The sequence below is a fragment of the Camelina sativa genome, chromosome 20 (genome assembly GCF_000633955.1).
Source record: "Camelina sativa cultivar DH55 chromosome 20, Cs, whole genome shotgun sequence".
In the NCBI taxonomy this organism is placed as follows: Eukaryota; Viridiplantae; Streptophyta; class Magnoliopsida; order Brassicales; family Brassicaceae; genus Camelina; species Camelina sativa.
Genome location: NC_025704.1, coordinates 23,358,338 through 23,382,126, shown reverse-complemented (window position 1 = coordinate 23,382,126; position 23,789 = coordinate 23,358,338). Strand labels below are relative to the sequence as shown.

General features: G+C 34.7%; 2 protein-coding genes, 1 long non-coding RNA gene and 2 pseudogenes across 8 annotated transcripts; 4 read left to right on the top strand and 1 right to left on the bottom strand.

Moving 5' to 3' along the window:
- Nucleotides 185-2,303, top strand: LOC104771493. 4 transcript variants are annotated; one of them, XR_764840.2, is made up of 5 exons: nucleotides 185-654; nucleotides 755-814; nucleotides 1,020-1,075; nucleotides 1,175-1,772; nucleotides 2,037-2,303. It is a non-coding gene; the product is annotated as an uncharacterized LOC104771493 (long non-coding RNA). The 4 variants fall into 4 exon arrangements; XR_764841.2 differs by having other exon boundaries at nucleotides 186-654; nucleotides 1,020-1,352; nucleotides 1,567-1,772; XR_764842.2 differs by having other exon boundaries at nucleotides 188-654; nucleotides 1,020-1,352; nucleotides 1,682-1,772.
- On the top strand, nucleotides 5,919-8,146 carry LOC104771492 (annotated as a pseudogene).
- Nucleotides 8,733-10,698, top strand: LOC104771491 (serine/threonine-protein phosphatase PP1 isozyme 7). 3 transcript variants are annotated; one of them, XR_764837.1, is made up of 5 exons: nucleotides 8,733-9,050; nucleotides 9,134-9,693; nucleotides 9,774-9,995; nucleotides 10,220-10,308; nucleotides 10,401-10,698. XR_764837.1 is itself a non-coding variant. In XM_010496020.1 (5 exons), the coding sequence occupies exons 1-4, from the start codon at nucleotides 8,876-8,878 to the stop codon at nucleotides 10,272-10,274; spliced, it is 1,026 nt and encodes a 341-aa protein (XP_010494322.1). In that variant the 5' UTR covers nucleotides 8,733-8,875; the 3' UTR covers nucleotides 10,275-10,308; nucleotides 10,401-10,698. The 3 variants fall into 3 exon arrangements, 2 of the variants coding, with proteins under 2 accessions (XP_010494322.1, XP_010494323.1); XM_010496020.1 differs by having other exon boundaries at nucleotides 10,206-10,308; XM_010496021.1 differs by lacking the exon at nucleotides 10,220-10,308.
- LOC104772764 lies at nucleotides 15,840-16,999 on the bottom strand (annotated as a pseudogene).
- Nucleotides 21,277-22,420, top strand: LOC104772763. Its single transcript, XM_019241934.1, has 2 exons — nucleotides 21,277-21,680; nucleotides 21,763-22,420. The coding sequence occupies exons 1-2, from the start codon at nucleotides 21,277-21,279 to the stop codon at nucleotides 22,418-22,420; spliced, it is 1,062 nt and encodes a 353-aa protein (XP_019097479.1).

The following is a 23,789-nucleotide window of genomic DNA, read 5'->3' as shown; positions in this document are numbered from 1 at the left end:
GAGCTCACGGAGTAATCTAAGATTACTCATGATACTACCTTTTTGTTTTACAGGTATTCCCTTTTAGGTAATTATCTAGATGCCGCAGTGATCATAAGATGGCTAGATTAGATGATTTATAACTTTTTTTTGCTAAAAACTCTAAATTTTTTATTATGTAAAGTTTTCTTTATGGGCTCGGAAAACTAGTTTTGGAAACGATTTAAAAGTAAGATATTATACGTAGTAAGAATCGGTTTTATCTAACTCTGAAAGTGTTCAAATGATATATTAGTCCTGTCCGGACTGACACAACTCGCGACCGTGGTACAGGTTGAAAAGCCTTAGGCCATGATCGAGAGGTAAAGATACTCGAGATCGATTGATTTGGGCAAACAGATGCGTTCTGAGAACCTCTATCGACTGATTACGGGCGTCATACGTGAGGCTCCTGTTTTGTTTTAGTTATAGCACGGTGTGGGGATGAAGGAGGAAGAGGGAACGTATGATGCCCCTAGCTGTGTTTTTGCCTTACTTCACCACTGTTTCAATGGCAACATCATCAGCTCTCTCTTTCTCTTCTCTATTGGATCTGGCGTTGCCAAGAAGGTGAAATCGAGAAGCAGTAAAGTTGAACGTGTTGGGGCCAGATTTTCGGTTTACTTAGCTGCCGAGGTACTAATCCCCTCGCTCTTAGTTCTTTCAATCTTCAGATTCGCAAACCCCTAATTTTTAACCGGTTTGTTATTTTGGAAATTGGATCTGTCACTTTCAGCTTGTAGTGAGAAACGACGAGGAGCCAAGCAAGTTTTTTGGTGATATGATGATTGCAAAGGTCTGATTTTAGCCTAATTTTGTTCATAGAAAGTTCAAAGTTCACAGACATGTGTACGTTCTAGCTTATGGAGAATATATTGTAAAAAATATTAGGGGTTCTGTTTTTTAGAGTTCTCTGTGCACACAAGGTGTTCGACGAATTGACTGAGACAGAAACCAAGATAACTAAATCTTATTAATTTTTGTTTTGTTTGGTTTTGTAGTGAGGATTAAGGTTCACAATGAGGTTGGTGTGGTAAATATGGAAACATATGAAGTTGTAAGTTGCTGAAAGTTTATATTTTTTTATCCATCTAGTGCGAGTGTGTGTGACTAATTCTACATGACGTTATATTTCATCTTTGATTGCATGGTAAAGTCACAAAACAGCTCATCGTTCCACCATCTCCATCTTTGACTTGGTTTTCCTAGAATACAACTTTGCCTAGGATATTTAGACATAATGACTGCTGTTTTGTGACTTGGTTTTGCCAAGAAACTTGAAGAGTCAAGTCTTTTATATCTCCAAGGAGAATGCTCGTTTGGCTACTCTTCAGGTGCCCAAGCTTTTACACTTTTCTAATTCTCAATTATATTACTTGAACTGATGGCAATATTAGGCGATTTTAGCTCTTAATGTCACTGACAATTGGAGTTCTGTAGTAAGTGTGAGAGTCTAATGATATATATTGTTGCTGCTGGTGAGGTTTCCATTTTAAATCCTTTTTAATTTGATAGTATAATTTTTTGATGTTTTCTTGAATTGAATAGGTTGGTGGTCGAAAATACAGTGTTTACACTAAGAGGCTAAAAGATGCAAAAAGACTGAATCGATGACATTAAAAAAGCCAATGTGTGAATATGTTGTGTTATACCTTTATTGCAGGTCATTGTTTATAAACATCTTTGTTCTCATTGTGGTTCTTTGCTCACACATCTGGTGTTTCATATTGGCACAACATTTCAAGAAGACCGTGGTAAGTTTCTAGAAAAACAATCATCTATGTAACACTTCCACCTCAGATTATTTCACAATTACTAAGTTGATAAGGTACTCTTCACTAGCTCATATTGTATATTATGAGATTTCAAAGGCTAATATATGGAAAGTTTCTAGTTTAGTACAATTGTAAGACTTTACAAGCATTTTTGCAATAGGTTTGAAATGGGTTCGTTTCTTTTTACTAGTTTCAAAAGTGAACTTAATTGTTCTTTGTACCTTCATCTTTTCATCTTGGCAGAACCTTAAGGTATTGTGGATTGCAAGGATCAGTTCCTGATTTAAGAAGGATACAAGCACAAGAAGCCTCACTTGGAAAACAAATGGAAGAAGCCTTTTTTGCTGGTCCATTTCAGCCAAACCCATTTTTTCTTACTTGTGTAAGAGTTACTTCTTGCTGTTTTCTTGATCAGTGTTCTTTCATTTTGTCATCTTTTGTACTTGGGGTTTGTAATGAATATGATGTTATGTAAGATGTGTTTTGTTAATGTAATATGAATTTTATGTATTTTTATGATTTTTCAAATATAATAATTATATGTAAATCCAATTAAATAAATTTTGTTGAACAAAATTCAAATATAAAAATTTATATAAACCAATTAAATATTTGTATAGCAAATTATAGTGTTATGACAATATATAAAGAATCGTGTGCTATAAGAAAGTATATTAAAACATTCAATTAACGCTATAATAGAATAACTTGCAATAGCATACACAAAAGTGATGTTGTACAGGACGACCCTATTATAGTTGGGGCAGAGATATTGTTTGATAATTCGCTATCAATGACATATAATAGCATTTCTCTAGAGCTAACAAAATCCATATTTCTTGTAGTGAAAAAAGGTCAAGAGTGGTATCCAAGAAGCAGAAGAAACGATTGGAATCAAGTCAACACAGAATTCTCATTAAATGCCAAGACGGAAATAACCAAGCTAGAAAATAAAGGAAAAGGAAGAAGTCTCGAAAGGTAAGACACCAAAGAGGAGATTGACTTAGTAGAAGACGCAAGGTGAAGCTAAGGAGAATTCAGGGACGAATTCTATTAAGGGGACGTGAATGTAATACCCCATACTAAACCTAAAAATATACGGGAAGGACGCGAACATGACCATTCGACCAACGAGGGAAATAAACCAAAGGAGGGGAAAATTGGTTAAAAACCAAAGGAACAACGATGATTAAAGCTCAGTAGAAGAGATCCAGAGGATTTGTCACAAGATATTATTACTCAGAAAAATAATCTGAAGATGAAAGACACAGTAAGATAACCGAACAACCTTACTGAGAAGAAAATGTTGAAGAAGAGAATTTCTAAGAAGGACTAAAGTCAATCATTAGCTAAGAAGACTGATATCAAATAGCTCTGCAATGATTATATAAGGATTGACCCTAAGGTTCAACAGGAGCCTATAACCATTTAACAAGAGACGCCATTTTTTGGTAATTAGTCCAGCAATTAAGAAAGTTGGGAAGGAAGAAAATAAAACATTCAGTGGGCTAAGGCATATGATTAAATCAGATAAGAAGCTTGAAAAGTTTTAGCCAAGAAGAATCACTCAGTTTTTAGAGTTCGAGAGAATCGACCTAGAAGCTACTCAGAAGAGCGTTAAGGAGCAAAATTGGAATTTTGTGCTAAGGACAAGCATGAAATAAATTGAGAGGACCTTGAGGAAGTTGAGGATGCTATAAAAAGAAGTAAAAATCAAGTTAGAGTTCAGAAATAATTTTCTTTTAGGAAAATCAAGTCGTCAAATACTCTTTTAGCCAATCACCGAAAGGAAAAGTGATATGGTTAATTTTATTTGAGTTTGAGGATTTTGGCGAGGCTAAAGGAAGATAAATAGGAGATTTTATCTTGAAAAAATCAGATTTTTCATGGAGAAATTATTTTTGGGTCAATGGCACATAAAACTGGTCGAAACGGGATATTTCTGGCGCGAAACGGTTAACGTTTTGTGAGAGTTAGACTTAGAATCAATTAGAAGAGTTTTAATTAGTCAATAGGAGACCAAATGGCTCATTCTCAGCCAAGAAAACAGGATAGGAACGTTGGTGAGCTGTAATGTCATGTGTTGGTTTAAGAAGTGGATAAGCATGAAAAAATGGAATGACAAGTTATGATTGGTGGAGAACTGAACGTGAGACACTTGTTTAGGTGACTAAGCAGCTCTAACACCAACCTTAGGGGACTATAAATACCCAGCCTTCGTTCATTAGCTTTAGTAAACCAAAAATCAACCTTAAACCTTACATAAAAGGTCCTAGTTTGTTTTTGGAGATAGCGGAAGTCTCCGAGCAGCTCAAAAAAGTTAGCAAGCTGTTAGATAAGCTGTTTAGTCTTAGTTTCAGTTTTCCTTCTAGCTTTTTCTTTTTAGATCCCAACCTAAGCGGTCTTGATGATGTGAAATCCAGAGCTTCCGAGTTCACGTGGATTTAGCTAGTCGGAGATGTGAAACCAAGTCGAGCTCCAGCAAAACCTTGTGAGTACCAAACACATGTGAAGTAGCACATGTTTAGGTTTTATTTATGTGTTTGATATTGCGTGTGAGGTTATATAGGTTTTGTGGTTGTTTGAATTGTTTGGTTGTTGTGTTTGTTTTTGTAATTTCTTATGGTAATTGTTGCATGTTAGGTTCATGTTCTATTTTGTTATAGTTCATGTTCATTGTTGTGTGGTTTGGTTGATGTGGTTATTATTGTGTGGCTTGTTTGATGTGATTATTATTTTGTGATTTGTTTGTTGTGAGTAGGATAGATGTAAGTATAATTGGTTATGCTATCGTTGTAGCCGTTATACTGCTTGTTTATTTGCAAGTCAATAATTGGTAGTTATTGACAAGATTGAGATGCCTCGTTTGATGTTGTTTCTTACTTGTTATTTGATAGAAAACATGTTAGTTTGTTGTTTGTTGTTTGTGTTAGTCTTGCTCGTGCATGGCTAACGTTTGATTGATTGATTGTTAGTTAATGTTGCAAGTATTCTTAGTCATTAGATATACTTGTATTTTGGTTGAGTCATTAGTCTTGTTAAGACTTGGTAAGGCGATAACGTGATTGTCCCAATGGCTCGTAGTGGTTAGCTACCAACAAGCACTACTTGACGAAGTAGTAAAATTTACTGTTAGGGAATAGGTCCCTTGTACACAGTTTTGGGAAAGGGATGTGATCCGTCTAGCCTTTATGGCTAAAATTCGGGGAACCATTGCCTGGTGGGAAATCCATATCGTAGAAGTTCTATGACCTTAAGGTGAAGTTTATTAGTATCGTACAATTTGTAATGTGAGTCGTTGTGCAGGTACTATTTATTTGAGTGCTTTAGCTTCTTTAAGTATTGTTTGATTGCATGATTCTCTGATTTACTTAATGCATGTGTTAGTTGCATTAGTTGCCTGTTCAATGTTATAGTTCAAGTTGGGGTGTTGTTTAGAGGTTAGTTAGGCGGGATCTCTGAGTAATCTAAGATTACTCATGATGGTACCTTTTTTTTTTGCAGGCCTTCCCTTTTAGATAATCCCCTAGCTGTGGCAGTGATCATAGGCTAGCCAGATTAGATGATTTACAGTTTTTTGCTAAAAAATCAAAATTTTTATTATGTATAGATTTCTTTATGGGCCCGGAAAACTATACTTGTTTTGGTAACGATTTAAAGTACGATATATACTAAGTAAGAATCGGTTTTATGTAAACTTGAAAGTTTTCAAATGATATATTAATCTTGTCCGGACTAACACAACTCGCGACCGTGGTACGGGTTGAACAGCCTTAGGCCATTATAGAGAGGTAAAGATACTCGAGATCGGTTGATTTGGGTAAACAGATACATTTCGAGAACCTCTATCGACTGATACGGGCGTCATACGTGACATTCCTGTTTCGTTTTAGTTATAGAACAGTTCGGGGGTGTTACAATGAACCTTTAATTTTTTTTTAAAGCTTATAACTTTGAATTTTTGATTTGTAAGATAAGCTCAGAAAAATCCGAAAAGCCTTGTAAGTTGTAACCCTGCTAAAGTCCAACTCGAATTTTAAAATATAGGTTTGGAAATATTTTGGACCGGATCGGGCCGGGCCGGCCCGATTGGAACCCCTACCTAAGCCTCGAAGCTATGATTGATATACATACTTATAATTTTCGGAGTTTTGTTTTTTCTTGTATTTATTAAAATATTAAATGTTAAGGTGCATCAATATTTCCGAAGTTACTTGTTCTCCAAGCTGAACAATTTTTTAGTTTATTGTCCTAGGGTTTCTCTTCTACCTATAAATACTTTAACCATTTAAATGACACAAATCCCTTGAGAAACCCCCTTGTCAAAGCGTCCGAAACGATAACCAATTCTCTCTCTCTTTCAATGACTTCTTCTACTGCGACCCTTCTTGGCCCACCTTCCGTCGCCACCGTCGAGACACCAACCCACAAACCATCTACCATCAATTCACCAAAAAACCCTTTTTCCGATGACCACAACTTGACCGCTACGCTAAACCTCGAAGAACCACCAAAGGGTTTAACAGAAAACTTCTCGCCCACGTTTCTCTCCTCCGGGAACCCATGTCTAGATTTCTTCTTCCACGTAGTCCCTGACACTTCTCCAGAAGATTTAATCAAAAGGCTGGCGATTTCTTGGTCTCACGATCCTTTGACTACGTTGAAGCTCGTCTGCAATCTCAGAGGAGTTAGAGGAACTGGGAAATCAGATAAAGAAGGGTTTTACACAGCTGCGTTTTGGCTTTACAAGAATCACCCCAATACTCTAGCTTTGAATCTCCCTGCTCTTGTTGGTTTTGGGTATTTCAAAGATTTGCCTGAGATTTTGTATCGGATCTTGGAAGGTCAGCAGGTAGACAGAGGACACAGTCGGGTTTGGAGGAAGACGGTTCAGAAGCCATTCAAGCGGAAGAAGATACGCTCAGAGATTTGCAGTGAACTGGAAGATCGTGTTTTGGAAACTGCAGAGGAGATTAGTGGTCCTGTCAAGGCTAGGGCTTTGAGGAAACAGAGAGAGTTTGAGAAGGCAAAGAAAGCTTTAGAGAGGTATGACTCTGATGCTAACTACAGATTACTCTTTGATGGAATTGCTGATTTGTTTTCCGATTTTTTGAAATCGGATTTGAAGTATTTGAATTCGAATGAGCTGAATAAGATTGGTTTAGCTTCGAAATGGTGTCCTTCGGTTGATTCTTCGTATGATAAAACTACTTTGATATGTGAGGCAATTGCTAGAAGGATGTTCCCTAGAGATGAGTATGAAGGAATCGAAGAAGCGCATTATGCTTATAGGATTAGGGATCGGTTGAGGAAAGAGGTTCTTGTGCCATTGCATAAAGCGCTCGAATTGCCTGAGTTGTCTATGAGTGCAAATGGATGGGATTCGTTGAAGTATAAGAGAGTTGCTTCTGTGGCTATGAAGAATTACAAGAATCTCTTTGTGGAACATGATAGTGAGAGGTTTAGTAAGTTTCTGGAGGATGTGAAATCCGGGAAGGAGAAGATTGCGGCTGGCGCGTTGCTTCCTCATCAGATAATAAAGCAGCTGGAGGATAGTGAAGTTGGAGCGGAAGTTGCAGAGCTTCAATGGACGAAAATGGTGGATGATCTTGCAAAGAAAGGGAAGCTGAAGAGTTCACTGGCGGTTTGTGATGTCTCTGGAAGCATGATTGGTACACCTATGGAGGTTTGTGTGGCACTTGGGTTATTGGTTTCGGAACTGAATGAAGAGCCCTGGAAAGGGAAAGTTATTACCTTTAGCGAAAAGCCGCAGCTTCACATTATCACGGGTTCGAGTCTGAAGGAAAAGACTGAGTTTGTTGAACAAATGGATTTGGGGATTGAACACAGATTTCCAAAAGGTGTTTGATCGGATTCTTAAGGTTGCAGTCAAGAACAACCTAACCGATGATCAGATGATCAAGCGGTTGTTTGTGTTCAGTGACATGGAGTTTGATGAAGCAGCAAGAAACAAGGAGAAATGGGAGACAGATTATGAGGTGGTTCAGAGGAAGTATAAGGAGAACGGTTTTCAGAATATTCCGGAGATAGTATTTTGGAACCTGAGGGACTCCTCGGCTACACCTGTGGTGGCTAAGCAGAAAGGAGTGGCTATGGTTAGTGGGTTTTCGAAGAATCTACTGACTCTGTTTCTTGAAGAAGGTGGGATCATGAATCCTGAAGATGTCATGTGGTTAGCCATCAAAGGTGAAGAGTATAAGAAGCTTTCTGTTTATGACTGAGATAAACATACACAAGTTTTAATGCTTATAACTAAGAAGATTTTTTTCTTTTTTTTTCTTAATTTTTTATGGAGTCATGTGAGTCCATGAATGAATCTTGTTCTACTTTTATTTTCGAATTACTATGTCTAAAATACAGCTAAGAAAACGACACGATCTAGAAGTAGTTAGAGGAGGCATCACTCTTTGTTTCCTCCTAACTTTGGAATCTTTCTTTTCTCCTTTTTGGTTTCTAATACAAGAAAGGGGCAAAAGCAAAACTATTATTCTCCAATCTCTCTCTCTCTTTCCTCGTTATTCCTTGTGGTGTCCTCTCACATCCTGTAGTTTTATAACGAATATGTTCTTGTACATTAGTCAAGTTGCTTTGATGATATGATGCGAGCAAATCCAAAAACATTGATACTATGACGAAGAAAGAATCGTTTTCCGCACTCTGAGTTACCCGTCGAAAGATCTTGACTTCAAACCATAACCTACTTGGATGGATTAAAGCATGTAAAGCTTAACAAAAGACATGAAAAAAATGTTTCTAAATTAGTTAGCATCTGATTATTACATGATGTAGTTGAAGTTAGAACAATGTAGGTAAGTCTGAACACATGGCTGTTGCTAAAAAGGTATGAAGAATATATTCTTAAACGCGGCTTTATAAAGCCCTTCTTCAATTTGACAATCACCGTTCTTTTCTCTCAAAGAGCATAAAAGAACATAAAAGCTCCAAACTTATTTTAATTTATTTCATATTGTCAATAGCTTCAGTTTAATATAAACCTTTTAGAGACTCTCTCGTCGTTGTTGTTTCCTCTCATTGTTGCTCTGTTTCTTGAGGGTTTATCAATGGATGCTGGTACTTTGAACTCGGTGATCAATAGGTTGCTTGAAGTTAGAGAGAAACCAGGAAAGACTGTTCAGTTGTCTGAAACAGAGATTAAACAGCTCTGTTTTGTCTCTAGAGATATCTTTATGAGACAGCCAAATCTCTTGGAACTCGAAGCTCCTGTCAAAATCTGCGGTAGGCTTCTCTTTATTTCTCTCCGGTTCTTCTCTGAGATTGCTTTGTTCTTATGTATTCTTTTGGCTAAACAAAAAAAACAGGGGACATTCATGGACAATATCCGGATCTCTTGAGACTATTCGAATACGGAGGATACCCTCCTCGTTCAAACTACTTGTTTCTTGGAGATTACGTAGACCGCGGCAAGCAAAGCCTGGAAACGATTTGTCTTTTACTCGCTTACAAGATCAAATTCCCTGAAAACTTCTTCCTTCTTAGAGGAAACCATGAAAGTGCCTCAATCAATCGCATTTACGGCTTTTACGACGAGTGTAAACGCAGATTCAGTGTCAAGATTTGGCGAATCTTCACCGATTGCTTCAATTGTCTTCCTGTCGCTGCACTCATCGATGACCGGATTCTCTGTATGCACGGCGGGCTCTCCCCGGAGCTTCTTAGCTTGAGACAGATTAGGGATCTTCGTCGTCCCACGGACATTCCTGATCGCGGTTTACTCTGTGATCTGTTGTGGTCTGATCCTGACAAGGATGTCAGAGGTTGGGGGCCTAATGATCGCGGAGTCTCTTACACTTTTGGATCGGATACAGTTTCGGGGTTTCTGAAAAGACTCGATCTTGACCTAATTTGTAGAGCTCACCAGGTTTGTTTAGTGTTCCTTGTGCCCAAAGAAACACTTTCTCTATGTGTTTGCTTTTGATTCAAGTAAGGATTTTGTGACAGGTTGTTGAAGACGGATTCGAGTTCTTTGCGAATAAGCAGCTTGTGACGATATTCTCTGCGCCGAATTACTGTGGGGAGTTCGACAATGCAGGTGCGATGATGAGTGTGGATGATGATTTGACCTGCTCATTTCAGATCTTAAAACCTAATGACAAAAAATCAAAGTTCAGTTTTGGAAGCAGAGGTGGCGTTAAAACTAGCTTCCCTTATCCTAAAGTCAAGGTATATATTTATCACATTAATCGCTTAAACATTGGATTAGTGTGTTGTCTTCGCCGAATTAAACCTAACGAAACGTAACACTATGGTATATATGGTGTTAACTTTATTCGGCCAAGTCAATATTAATTTTGAGGCTTTTTGGTTGCGTAACTTGGAGTTTTAATTTTTATGTTCTTTAAAAATGTTATATTTCTATTAAAATATGTTTAGGATGATTTAAACAGGTCTAAGTTTTGGATCTGCTTTCAATCCAATAAAAAAAAAGACAAAAAACTCTAGATCGGTTTGAACACCTTTTGTTGCTCACTTAATAGTAAGTTATAGTCATACATTAGTTGTTATTATCATTGTTACAAAACAAGCTCGAAATCTCTAACCGTTTGATCGAAACATGTGTATGTGCAGTCGATTCTGAGTTCACAGAGTTCGAAAGGATACAACTACAACTGATGACTCCATAACAGTCCGCATAATAACTGTTTGGCAACTATGCCAACGTTATTCGATGATAAGGGAGCACGAGGATTTTGAATTTCGGAATTTTTTTGAAGATGCTGTTTTTTTTTTTTCTTTTTTGTTATACCGTTGTGTGGCTACGTGTGTGTGTGTGTTTTTTTCTCTCTATTGTTTGTAAATTTGGATTGTATCTTTAAGTGTTGGTTTATGAAATCTTTATATAATAAAGTATGTTTTTCATATTTTTTTTGACAAGTATCATTCTATTCAATTTTAATATATAGAGTTTATTAATTTTATTAAGTTATTAAACTCACTAAAAATCTATTTTAGAGACATATAACAAATGATACAATATTAAATATAAATCCATTTTCATATTTTTAATCTTTTATTTATATTAATAGAATATTAGATATATGTAAAGAAGATGAAAAACGGCATGATGCCAACTTTATTTTTGCAAACAAATGAAAAAATATTTAATAAATTTATTTATCATTTATATAAATTATAAATAGAGTTATAAATTTTGTATTTGTAAAATAAGAAATGTTTTTTTTTTTTAACTTTTTTCTTAACTATACTTTTCAATTATTATTTTTAATAATTAAACAGTTTAGTAAAGTTCAATTATTTTGTGTTTTGACGTATACTAAATCACGTGTCTCATAATTTTTTTGGAATGTGTTATTCCATTCAATTTTAATATATAAAACGTATGGGTTTTATTAAATTATGCATTGAAACTCACTAAGAATCTATTGTAGAGACATAAAAAAAATTATATAATACTAAATATAAATTCATTTTTCATATTTACTAATCTTTTATTTACATTCATAGAGGAAGATAATATACTACTCTGTATAATATATTAGATGTTAAAGGAAGATGAAAATCCACATAATACTTGAGAAGTTGTATACCAAAAGACCTTTGTAAATTGTAATGAACTAACAAAATGTTAACTGATAATAAAAAATAGATAGTATGACATATAAAAGTCTATTATATTTATTATAAAAAGACATATGCAAAAATATTGTATTATGTTATGTTTATAGTTTACTAGATGAGGACCCGCCCGATGTACAGGTTTAAATTTTTATAAATTAAATTAAATTTAACAAAAATATATTAATTTTTTTACGTTATTTATACATTTTATTTTTGTTATAATACACTGATTTATATCTATTTACAAATATTTTATGTATGTTACTATTAAAAGTTTTTTTTTTAAAACCTAAATATATTCTATGTTACAAATATAGTCTTTATCACCTAGAAAATGTCTATATGAACACATTAAGCCAACTATTTTACTTTCACTTATGCATAATTTTTTAATTACGAAAATTGTTGGCTCAAAATAGATTTTGAATAAAAAATATATTACATAATATACTAATCAATGATGTACCATCACAATAATGTATGACCACCATGGAGAAAACCTCGGCTCCACCCTCATCCCTTATGGAGAGAACCTTGCGTCCAACCTCCTCCACCATGTAAAGAACCTTGGCTCCGCCTTCCTCCCTTCGGGAGATAACCTTGTGTGCAACCTTCTCCACTATAGAAAGAACCTCGGCTCTGCCCTCTTCCTCTGTGGAGAGAACATGTTCATGTCTTTTTGCTATCTCAAAATGGCTTGCTTCAATAACCAATGAAAGTAAGTAACTTTTTCTAACGTTACAAAATCTTTTGATAGTAACTAATGTTAAATTTTCCAATGTATTCGTGGAAGTGTCTTTGACACACCATGATGTAGCTCTGTCTCTGTAATGCCTCAACCGCCACCTTGCTTAGTGAGCCCATGTCCACTCTCAGTCCATAAGCCCACCTTCCTAAGTTGGCCCTACATCTATCCCTGGCCCGTGGATCTATTCATATTCGATGGCCGCTTTGTTACATCTGAGAGGCTTTAAACTTGTTTACCGAACCTACAAATCTACAAATGATATTTTCCTGTGTTTTTCCTCACTTGTACAGTTCCGACAATCACTTTGAGGAAGGTCACCCATCATAAAGTTCTCTCATGACCCTTGACCGAAAAAATAAGTGCATTTTGGTGACATATGTGGCCAATTCAATTCTTTTAAACCTTTCCGCACACCAGTGTGTCATAGTCTTTGAGCTCCTATGGATTTATCAACAACGATTTATGTTTTTCCAATCTATCTATCTATGTTTGTTGTAAGCTTGTGTTTGATTAGCCTATTTTATCCATCCATTAGGTTGATGAGCTTCTACTCGTTATCTCCCTTTGGGATTGAATGAATAATAGTAACAATATGTTTGCATAAAAAAGAAGGGTTTATGACCAACCAATCAAGGTTAAGAAATTATAAGAAACTTAATTTGACATAATTAAAGAAAAAGATTAACATTAGTTACTATCAAAAGATTTTGTGACGTTAGAAAAAGGTTTTTACTTTTATTGGTTGTCAGAGCAAGCCATTTTGAGATAGCAAAAAGACGTGAATATTTTCTCTCTACACTGGAGGAGGGCATAGCCGAGGTTCTCTCTATGGTGGAGAAGGTTGGACATAAGGTTATCTCCAAAGAGAGAAATGTGGAAGAGGTTGGACGCAAGGTTATCTCTCCAAGGGAGGAAGGCGGAGCGAAGGTTTTCTCCATGGTTGTCATACATTATTGTGATGATACATCATTGATTAGTATATTATCTAATATATTTTTAATTCAAAATATTTTTTGAGCTAACAATTTTCGTAATTAAAAAACTATGTAGAAATGAAAGTAAAATAGTTGGATTAATGTGTTCGTATAGATATTTTCTAGGTGTAACATAGAGTATACATATTTAAGTGTAAAAAAATACACTTTTAATAGTAACATACAGAAAAGAATTGTAAATGGATATAAATCAGGGTATTATAACAAAAATAAAATTTATAAATAACATACAACAAATTTTAACATATTTTGTTAAATTTTATTTAATTTATAAAACTTTAAATCCGCACATCGGGCGGGTCTTCATCTAGTGTTCATATAAAAGTGAGTATTTACAAAATTTTAGAATTAATAATTAACTGTATATTATCCTTAATCCTTTTATTTTTATTTTTTAGAATTAATAACTTAAAATTAAAATATTTAAATAATATTATAATTACAAATTTTATGATATATATATATATATAATCTTCTTATTATTATATAAAAAACATTTGTATTTTTTTTATAAAGTTTGTAATTTTTGATAATTATCTTTTTATATTATTAATATTTTTTTAAAACAAAATATTTTATTTTTGTTGTAATCAAATTTCTCCTATTAAATATTAACTTTTACACATGTCAAAATTTTTGATTGATAACTTGACACATGTCAAAATATTTTTGTAATTTTTGATAATTATCTTTTTATAGTATTAATATTTTTTAAAACAAAATATTTTATTTTTGTTGTAATCAAATTTTTCCTATTAATTTGTTTTAATCAAATTTCTCCTATTAAATATTAACTTTTACACATGTCAAAATCTGAGATTGACTTTTACACATGTCAAAATCTGAGATTGATAACTTGACACATATCAAAATTTTGTTAATGGCTAACTTTCAAAACCCAATTTTATATAATAAGATGTATATTTTGCTTACTTTTTTTTTTGTTGTTGTTATTTTACCTTTTTCATATTAAAAAGGGAGAGTTACTAGAATATTACATAAAAGCTTCGTTATTACAAAAGTAGCACACAATAGTTCGTAATTACTAGAATAAACTCTGTACCCATACTACCCCTGAAACTAGTGTTAAGAAAAAACGTAATTACGGCTAATGCCATTAGTGGAAAAAAAATATTGGGAACTGGAAGAAAGTCTACCGATTCTTTGATGGTACATTTATATAGGTGACTGATTAAAGGTGTACGTCAGATATTTTTGGTACACTTAGTTGTAGTCTTGGTACACTTATCGGTCAACGTAGATGGTACACTTAGTTGTAGTGTTGGTACACTTATCGGTCCACGTAGATGAAATCGAAAGATATATGATTTCGGTAGATTAAGTTGCCCTTTGATGATAGACTTATGTTTTTAGTGGGTATAGCGATAAACGTAAAAGGGTGGGAAGATATTTATGGTAGACTAATGGCCTGTTGCGACAGATTTATGCGACAGCCTTCGCTCGTTACAGATATTTTTGGTATACTTTGTTTGTTTTTTGAAATAGTTTTCGTAGTGTATTGGTAGGCTTCTTGTCCGTGGTAGATTTAGTAAGCATTTTTGAAAGCTGTAAAGTCTTACCAGAATAATACGAATTTGTTTGAGTTGGCAAAGACAGTCTAGCAGATTAATGGTTTGTAGCAGATTCATCAATCGTGTTCTGTTTGTCGGCCGGAGCAAACGTCTTTTTCCTACTCAGTTTCGGAAATCTTTCCTCTGGGTTCATCCATGGAAGAGCAAGATATCGTTTCGGAAATCTATATAACTCACTTTTTATAGGTTTTTAATTTAGAAATCAAATGTTGAGACGAAAATCTATAATAGTTGAGTAAAAACCCCACAAGTGAAACCAAAAAAATAGACAGAAGTCGTGAAAAAATAAACCGAGGCAGCGGAAATTAGGGTTTTCAGTCGTATATTAGAGGTAGAAGACGAGGATATTATGGTAATTTCGGGTTCATTAAACCTAAAATCAAACGTGTACGTACATATAAACGTGTACGTACATATGAACTTATACATACATAATGTTCTTGAGATTAGTGTACGTACATAACGTTCTTTTGCTTAGTGTAGGTCCATAAATCCGTTTTAATGAACAATATTATTGTAATTTGGTAGTCATCTTCAACATATCTTCTTCTACAACCCTAGCTAATATTGTCGTTGTTGTTCACCGGAAATGGAACAAGTAAGAGATATTACTAGAAAAAGTAAGAGATTAACAACCTATGTAATTCGTAATTGTTTATTTATTTATTATATTTTCGAGAGGTAATGAACAATAACCACACAAAATTACGTTTTAACTATAGAGGGTAATAAACGAATTGTATAAGGAAGATAGTATAAGGTCTCGAATGTAAGGATCCTAAAGTTTGAGACCTTATACTATCTTCTTGGCAAGCTGGGCATTCGAGACATTGGGTCGTTAAACCTAATATATACTATTTTTTTCACATAAAACACTCTTTATAGTATAAGAAAGACTTAGTAAGTAATCACCTCAAATGAAGCAAAAGAGGTGAAACCCAAGTTTTTATGAACATTGTGTTATGAAAACCTTGTATATGCTAATTAATAGTGATAAATCTTGTGGCCAACTGCTAATTAATAATTTATATTATAGTCACAGTTGAACAAATAACCCCAAGTTTCATAAAGACAAAAATCTATCAATCTACTACTAGTATAAGTTAATGTATTTGCCTGTGAGGTCTTTGGTTTTCATCTGCAACAATATAAAACAAGGTGACTCCATTTAAAGCCCATGCCAAGCTAACAACTCTATCAACATCCAACCTCGGAACTAAAAGACCGGTTCTCAAATCCTTAATTTGGAGAAGGAAACGTTCAGCTCCCATGGGATCAACCGTGTACGCAAGATAGTTATGATCAGGTGAAACCCGACAAACCCCAATGTGAGCATAACCTGAAGAAGTAGTACACATAACACTTGCTTAATAATAATTTACAACTCTAAACTAACAAGATTTATACTAAAGTGTTGGGGGTGGATCCACACCCCAAACAAAAGGTCCAACCCAGGAAAAGCCCATAATAAACCCCCAAGGGAAGGGAGGGTATTATGGTCTTTTACATAGACGAACCGACACGACTCCCTATAAATGCAAGCGTACGGCCTGCGTAACCATTCTTTAAGAGAAGTAGTACAGCAAGTACAAGAGCCCCAGCTCGTCCAAACAGAAGTCAACGGTTTCAGAACCAATCGCTCGAAGAATCGACGAGATAACAACTCGTCTATTATCCTCATCCACGTTTGTACCTCGTTTACGTCGTGTTGTAGCCCGTCTTCTGTGTCTCGGCACCAATATAATAAAAGAGAACTTCGACCCTCCTTTGACCGAACTAAACATACTAATTGTGACTGATCCTATCATCAACATAAAGGAATAAACTTTACCGTACTGCTCTGCAATTTGATTCCAGTCAAGCACCACTTCTTCTACTTCTCCTCCACGAAGAAAACCAGAGAGCCAATTTGTTTCAACCTTTTCCAATGTCCTACACATAAGTGGATACTCTTTTCCTTTGGGTATGTATTGCCTATATAACCTACTCAATCAACAATTCAAAACCCCAATTCAATCAAAAGCTCACTACATTTTGACTCGAATCAAAAAACAAAAAAAGTTTCAAGATTATAGAGAGATAGAACCATGGTCCCCAACGCTCAGGAGATGTGTAAATCTCTTCCGGAATACGAGTTTTCATCTCGGAGACTAAATCACGCCTTAAGGCTTCTGTGTCAGCCATGAAAGCTTGAGCGTACGAGTTCTCACGCTGGAGGTAGTCCACGAAATCGGTATCGTCTGTATTCTTCATCCAACGGTAAGGATCTTGCCTTGTGATTCCATGGGTTGAGACCGTGAACAGGATCTTCTTTGGAACCGGAGGAACTTCCGTCGGAACAGAGAGTGATGCCGTTCGTCGAAGTTCGAACAAAACATTGCGTCGAGAAAGATGAAATCGCCAGAGACAAGATATATGATATCGTCGGCGACTTGGTACGCCGGAGAAGAGATGTTGTCGTCATTACAGTCACAGAGCTAAACTAATAAAACATCTCCAGCAACGAATACATATGTCACACAAGTTTCCATTTTTTGGTAATTTTGTATTCAAAGTTGTAAGCTTTTTTTTACTGCATAAAGAAAGTCTCGTCTTTTTTTTTTTTTTAATAAACTGCGGAATTCGAATGAATAAAAATGTGTTCTTTTGCATCTTCGCTAAAGCAAAAGCTATACACTGATGATGAAACAGATCGATCATATACCATCCTCATTTACTTCCCCACGATTGGCTGTAACAAAACTAATATATTTCTATGCTTTTGCTGCATTTGTTTCTTTTTCTTCTTCAGCATCCTGCAAACACGTGAAGGAAGATTTTCATCTGTTCTAAAATACTAGCCAATGTTCTAAAATACGGCCTATGCGGCCGTATATACGGTGAGTATACAGTAAACGGTGACCCACTGTACCGTTTATAGACTAAGCGTTTTAATAGATACGGGTTGGTCGAATTCGGTTACTTATACGACGTATATACGGTGGATTATACGGTTATTGTATATACATCCGTATTTTGTTTTTTTAACCTTCAATCAAGCTATAAAACGAAACCTATAAATTGAAGAAACCCTAAGCTTTATTCGTTTTCTACTGCTGTGACACTTTTCTCAAACTTCATTCTCTATACAGAGAGTCTTCAGGTTTTCTTTACTCCTCTTCTCTTGATTATATGATCTTTCTTTTTTGGCTTTATCATCTATAGACTATCGTTGTTGTCTTATTGCTTACTAAAAGTCATCTCGTGCTACGCACGGATTTAGTTTACATTGTTGTTCAATTTTAGTTATTTGGAGATTATTAGCTTTTATTTGTTTACTCAGTAATGGTTATATTTGTGATTTTAAAAATATATTGATCATATTAATTTTTTTTGGGTTCATTTGTTTGATGTTACTTGAGTTTTCATTTTATATATAGTATTAGAGTATTTCAACACATGGAGAAACTTTTGATTACATAGTAGAGTGTTTATGGATTTTTCCCTTTAGATTTTTCATACAAATTATAGCATGTGTATTGGTGAGAAACCTATTGAGTTTCTCACCATATAATATTATTTTTTTAATGTAGGGAAATTTTGAAACATTTTTCTAATATGAGAATTTGTTAAAAATACCCTTTTTGAGATAATCCTTTTCAGGAAAAAACTTCTTTTTGAACAGTTTCATTTTTGCCCTCTTTTACACAAATTACAATATGTTAAATTAATTTAAATTTTTTTTAAAAGGTCTGGATTCTCTATTTTACATTTAGGATATAGTTTTGATGAGGTAGGGTTTAGTATTTGGAGTTTAGTCATTTTATACATAGAAAATGAGTTTTTTTTTTAAATGAACAACATGAAATGGTATTATTGAAAAGTGACATAGGAAAAAGGGTATTTTCGAAAATGCGCTATTTGATACTAAAATTCCTAAAAATATATGATACCAATATACAATTAGCATATACTACTCACTACAGAAGTCAAATTAATCAGATATAGTATAGAAATTTGCAACTCATATCGTACGATGAGATAAAAAGACATCACAAGCTTAACAACATGGTTTTTTAAGCATATGATAGTAACATACAATATTCCTTTTTTATAATAGTTTAAAATACATTTTTTTTCTTAAAGATGAAGACTAATAAGAAACTAAATTTACAATGGAAAGAATCATATGCATCGTCCAATAAGAAGAAGTTGCTTTACCACATGAATGCCCAAAAGGAAAAAATAATAGAGATTCTAAAATATAAGAAAAGAACAAAACCTAACATGTTCAACTTATTAAATCAATGATAGTTCATTTTTTTCATGATGTAGTAATATTAACACAACCAACAAACACGATAACCTGAAGTAAAAATAAAACATGGATCAAGGTCCGACCCATAGGCTAAGCAAGTGAAACCAAGGATTAGGGCATTAATTTTTGTGAGGCATATTTTAGACCAAAAGTTTTAGGTATTTTATGTAGGGAAAAAATTATAAGTTCAGTTATTATTAAAAAAAAATATAAGTTCAAAAAAATTTAGAAGTTCAAATTTTATATAAGAAAACAGTGTATTATTCATGTAGATATATCCAATTTACGGATGAAATTTTAGTAGGTTTATCTAAAAACCTATTTCATCTTTTGAATTGTTGGTGAATGAGCATTAGATTAGTGTTAATTAAACTTGTTGTTACTGAGATTTAAAGTAAAATTCAATTTAGGAAAACAAATATGTAAGTCTGATAAAAAAGTTCATATTCGAAAGTTCTAAAAAAATAATGAGTTATTAGACAATATTATATTTATTTTCGTAGAAATGTTTAAATGAACATGAAAACATTGAAAACACAAAGAAAAATATGAGCAAGCAAAGCGAACTACAATATGGAAATAATTTTTATTGTATGACATCCAAAATTGTTGGACCGGCTCATGGAGAGTAGGAAAGACATACATAAACACTCTAATGAATAAATAAAATTTTCAAACATTTTCACATAATTTTTTTCTTCGTAGTAATATTGCGAACAACAAACATGATAACATGCAAAAAAAATTTTAAATTATTCAAGAATACCGATTAAAATTTGGAAAGATATATAAAAATAATATAATTTTTTATAGGAACCTAATGACTGAAATTATATAATAATGACTGAAAATTTGTGTTAAAAGGAGAGTAATTAGGCTCCCTACGAATGTAGGGATTAGGCTAATGGGTTGGCCTGTTGTGCCCCAATGGTTGACAAAAAAAAAAGGAGAGTAATTAGGGATTGAATTCTAATTTTATGGAAAACGGAATGAATTCTGCTTTTATGGAAAAAGAATTAGTAAGATCTAATGAGGAATAAATAAGTAAGCAATTATCAAATTACTTACAGAAAACATCTCACCATTAGATTATATAAAACTAAAATGCCAGAAACTAAGCAGGAATGGAAACCCAAAATTTAAAATTTGAGCCAAAAAATTATGAATTGATAAAAGAATTTTGAGAACACATAAACATCTCACAATCTAATATAATCTAGAATCTTTTCTTGCTCATAAATCATTATAAGACTGAAACCCAGAAACCAATTTTTTACATAATTTAGAATCTGTTCTTGCCCCTAAATTATACATAAGATTGAAACTCATATTTATCATTTCAAAATAAACTATCATCAATTTTTCCTAGGATGAAATCACAAACTGATAAATTGTGGTTTTAGATCAGCAGAAGCCTACAAATAGTTTTTACTGAAGAATGAAAAGAGGAAATGTTGAGAGTTTTTTTTTTTTTTTTTCTTTTTTTATGGGCCAGTAGTTACTTAGGTTCAAAGTACAAATGAATTTAGTTAATTAAGTCCAAATAACAACATAAGACAGGTGTTAGATAAATAACATGCCAAGTGTCATTTCCTTAGCAAAAGTTGAGAAAAACCTTCTCATATTATATAAGATAGAACTATAATACTTAACATCATTAAACTAGGTTTGAGTTTTGAATTTTGATAATGTAAAACTCTGTTTTGATATCATAAAAACAGAGTATTGATATAGTAAAACTCTGCTTGAAATCGTAAAACTCTGTTTTGAATTTTGATATCATCAAGCAGTGTTACGATGGAATCTCACTCTGCATATTTGTCTTTTGTAATTATTTTCAGAAATTATTCAAGTTGCCATATATTCTGGTTCGAATGAGGAAACTGTTGGAGCGTCGGATTCTACAGTTTTGAAGAGACACTCGAAAGATGTTGCTTGGGAATATGGAATGTTGTCTGATTCAAAGAATCTGGACAAAGTTAAATGCTAATTGTGTGGCAAAAAATTCTCAGGAGGTGCTTACAGGATAAAAGTACACATTGCCAAAATTCTTGGAAACGTTTCTGATTGTCCAAGATCATCAAAGGATGATCAAGAGAAGTGCAAGAATGCTATCGAGGAAGCAAAGAAGAAGAAGAAGAAGAAGAAGAAGAAGAAGAAGAAGAAGAAGAAGAAGAAGGTAACTCTAGATGATGAGCTGCAGCAGACAGTTAATGTTCATGGCAGTGGAGATATGGATGATGTGATTGAACTTGAAGAAATGGGATCAAGAAAGAAGCAAAGGACACTTGGTCCAATGGATAAGTTTGCAACAAACATCAATCCAGAATCTAGACCTCTTCCAACTAGGCAACAAAATATCAATGATGCTATTTGGAAAGAGAAGCTACACAAGGTTCAGCAATATATTGCTAGGTGGGTGTATGCTTCAGGGGTTCCTTTCAATACTATCGCAAATGATGAGTTTAAGCTAATGGCTGAAGCTATAGGACAATTTGGTCCAGAAGTCACACCACCAAGTCAACACCAACTTCGAGAGCCTTTACTTAAGGAAGAGGTTGATAGACTTCATGGTTTGCTGAAACCACAAGAAGAAGAGTGGAAGAAGAATGGATGCACGGTTATGACAAATGCTTGGTCTGATCGAAAAAAGGAGAAGTATCATGAATATGTGTGTTAATTGCAAATGAGGTACAATGTTTCGCTCATGTAAAGATAGTTCAGATGAGGCTCATATAGGTGGATATATTTTTGAGTATGTCAAAGGCTGCATTGAGGAGATTGGTGAAGAGAATGTAGTTCAAGTGGTTACTGATAATGCCGCTAACAATATGGCTGCGGCAAAAATGATGAAAGAGATCAAGCCGAGTCTATTTTGGACATCATGTGTGACTCACTCTATCAATTTGATGCTTGAAAGCATATCGAAACTCACAAGGTTCAAAGGCACAATTCAGATGGCGAAAGAATTCACAATCTTCATATATGCTCATCATAAGACATTGGCGTTGATGAGAACATTCACAAATAGGACAGACATCGTGAGACCTGGATGTGTTACTAGATTTGCATCATCATTTCTTACTTTGCAAAGTCTCTTGGACAAGAGGGATCAACTATCAGCCATGTTTTCTAGCGGTGAGTGGAGAAATTGCAAATGGTCGAAACATTCCAAAGGAATGAAGGCATTTAACACAGTGATGAGTGTTAAATTTTGGAATGGGATGATAATGTGCTTGAAAGTTTTTGGACCATTGGTCAAACTGCTTCGACTTGTTGATGGAGATAAGAAGCTTACAATAGGATTTTTGCATGGAGAACTGATAGAAGCAAAGAATCAGATCAGTGATGGATTAAAACATGGAAAAAAAATGTGAAGCCGATATTGAGTATCATTGAAGAAAGGATTAAGGGTCGACTTGACAATCCTTTGCATCTGACAGGTTATTTGTTGAACCCATACTATTTCTATAAAGATTCAAGCCAAGCCTCCAGTGACGAGGTATCAAATGCAGTCTTTAAGTGTGTCTCTGCATTTTTCCCCAATGATGTTGATATGTTCAAATTAATCCCTAGAGATACTCTCTCAAATTAAGAGATCACTACAGTACTTAGGGGTCGAATTCCACAAGGACTCAAGTCTACACAATGGATTATAGAGTTTTTTTTTAATTATGCTAAACAGATTAATTTGAATTGAAAATAACAATGCAAAATATAAAATAGAAGCTTGTGAAAATTCAATATATCAAAAAGCTAGGCCTAGGGAATTTCTCAGGAAATTATGAAATATTAAATCAATCAATAATTAGGATTCAAGCAATTAAAGATCAGATCTAGAACTCTAAACACTTTCAGGGTTGGAAAAAATGGCGACTGCGAGTGCGAAAGGCGATTCTAGGGTTTTGAGTGGTGGTGATCAGGATGCGACGATGGAAGATATTGGAGAGAGATCTAAGCCACCTGGTGATCCACCGGATGTGCCGGGACTATGGGTTGCTAAGGTCACATGAGGAACGGTTGGGGGGCGTTTAGCTCCGGAGGCGGTGGTGGATGATGAGTTTGTTGATGCAAGAATGATGTTGGAGTTCCCGGATGGTGAGGATGGGGAGCCAGTGGTGACCATTGGAAAGGTGATTTTGGAGGCTATGAATGGACTGTGGAAGAACTGCATGGTTGTCAAGGTGTTAGGGCGAACCGTGCCAATCGCAGTGTTAGGTCGGAGATTGCGGGAACTATGGAAACCGAGTGGAGCGATGCATGTTATGGATCTCCCACGGCAGTTTTTCATAAGAGTATATGGCGGCTCTAACTGGTGGTCCATGGAGACTTTTTGGGAGCTACCTGTTGGTACAAGCCTGGTCGCCGGATTTCGATCCGCTAAGGGATGACATTACCACGACACCAGTCTGGGTGCGGTTGGCTAACCATCCTTTGAATTTCTATCATAGTCGGGTGTTGATGAGGATTGCTAAAGGTGTGGGAAACCCAATTAAAGTGGATGTTCATACTCTGAATTTTGAGAGAGCACGGTTTACTCGGGTGTGTGTGGAGGTCAACCTTAGCAGACCACTTAAGGGGACGATTATGATCAATGGTGAGAGATTTTTTTTTGCGTATGAAAGATTGAGTAACATTTGTTCTGGATGTGGTTTGTATGGACACCTAGTTAGCTCATGCCCGAAACGGGTGCAAACTCGAGACGTTTCTGGTGCAGTGGCTACAGAGGTGAATGCGGACATTTCG

Excerpts from the sequence above, each read along its gene's own strand:
- LOC104772763 (XM_019241934.1), top strand. The coding sequence starts at position 21,277 with ATGGATGATGTGATTGAACTTGAAGAAATGGGATCAAGAAAGAAGCAA. Across the intron at positions 21,681-21,762 it reads ACGGTTATGACAAATGCTTG|TTCAGATGAGGCTCATATAG; the intron begins GTCTGATCGAAA and ends ATGTAAAGATAG.
- LOC104771491 (XM_010496020.1), top strand. The coding sequence starts at position 8,876 with ATGGATGCTGGTACTTTGAACTCGGTGATCAATAGGTTGCTTGAAGTT. Across the intron at positions 9,694-9,773 it reads TAATTTGTAGAGCTCACCAG|GTTGTTGAAGACGGATTCGA; the intron begins GTTTGTTTAGTG and ends ATTTTGTGACAG. Across the intron at positions 9,996-10,205 it reads TCCCTTATCCTAAAGTCAAG|GATGATTTAAACAGGTCTAA; the intron begins GTATATATTTAT and ends AAATATGTTTAG.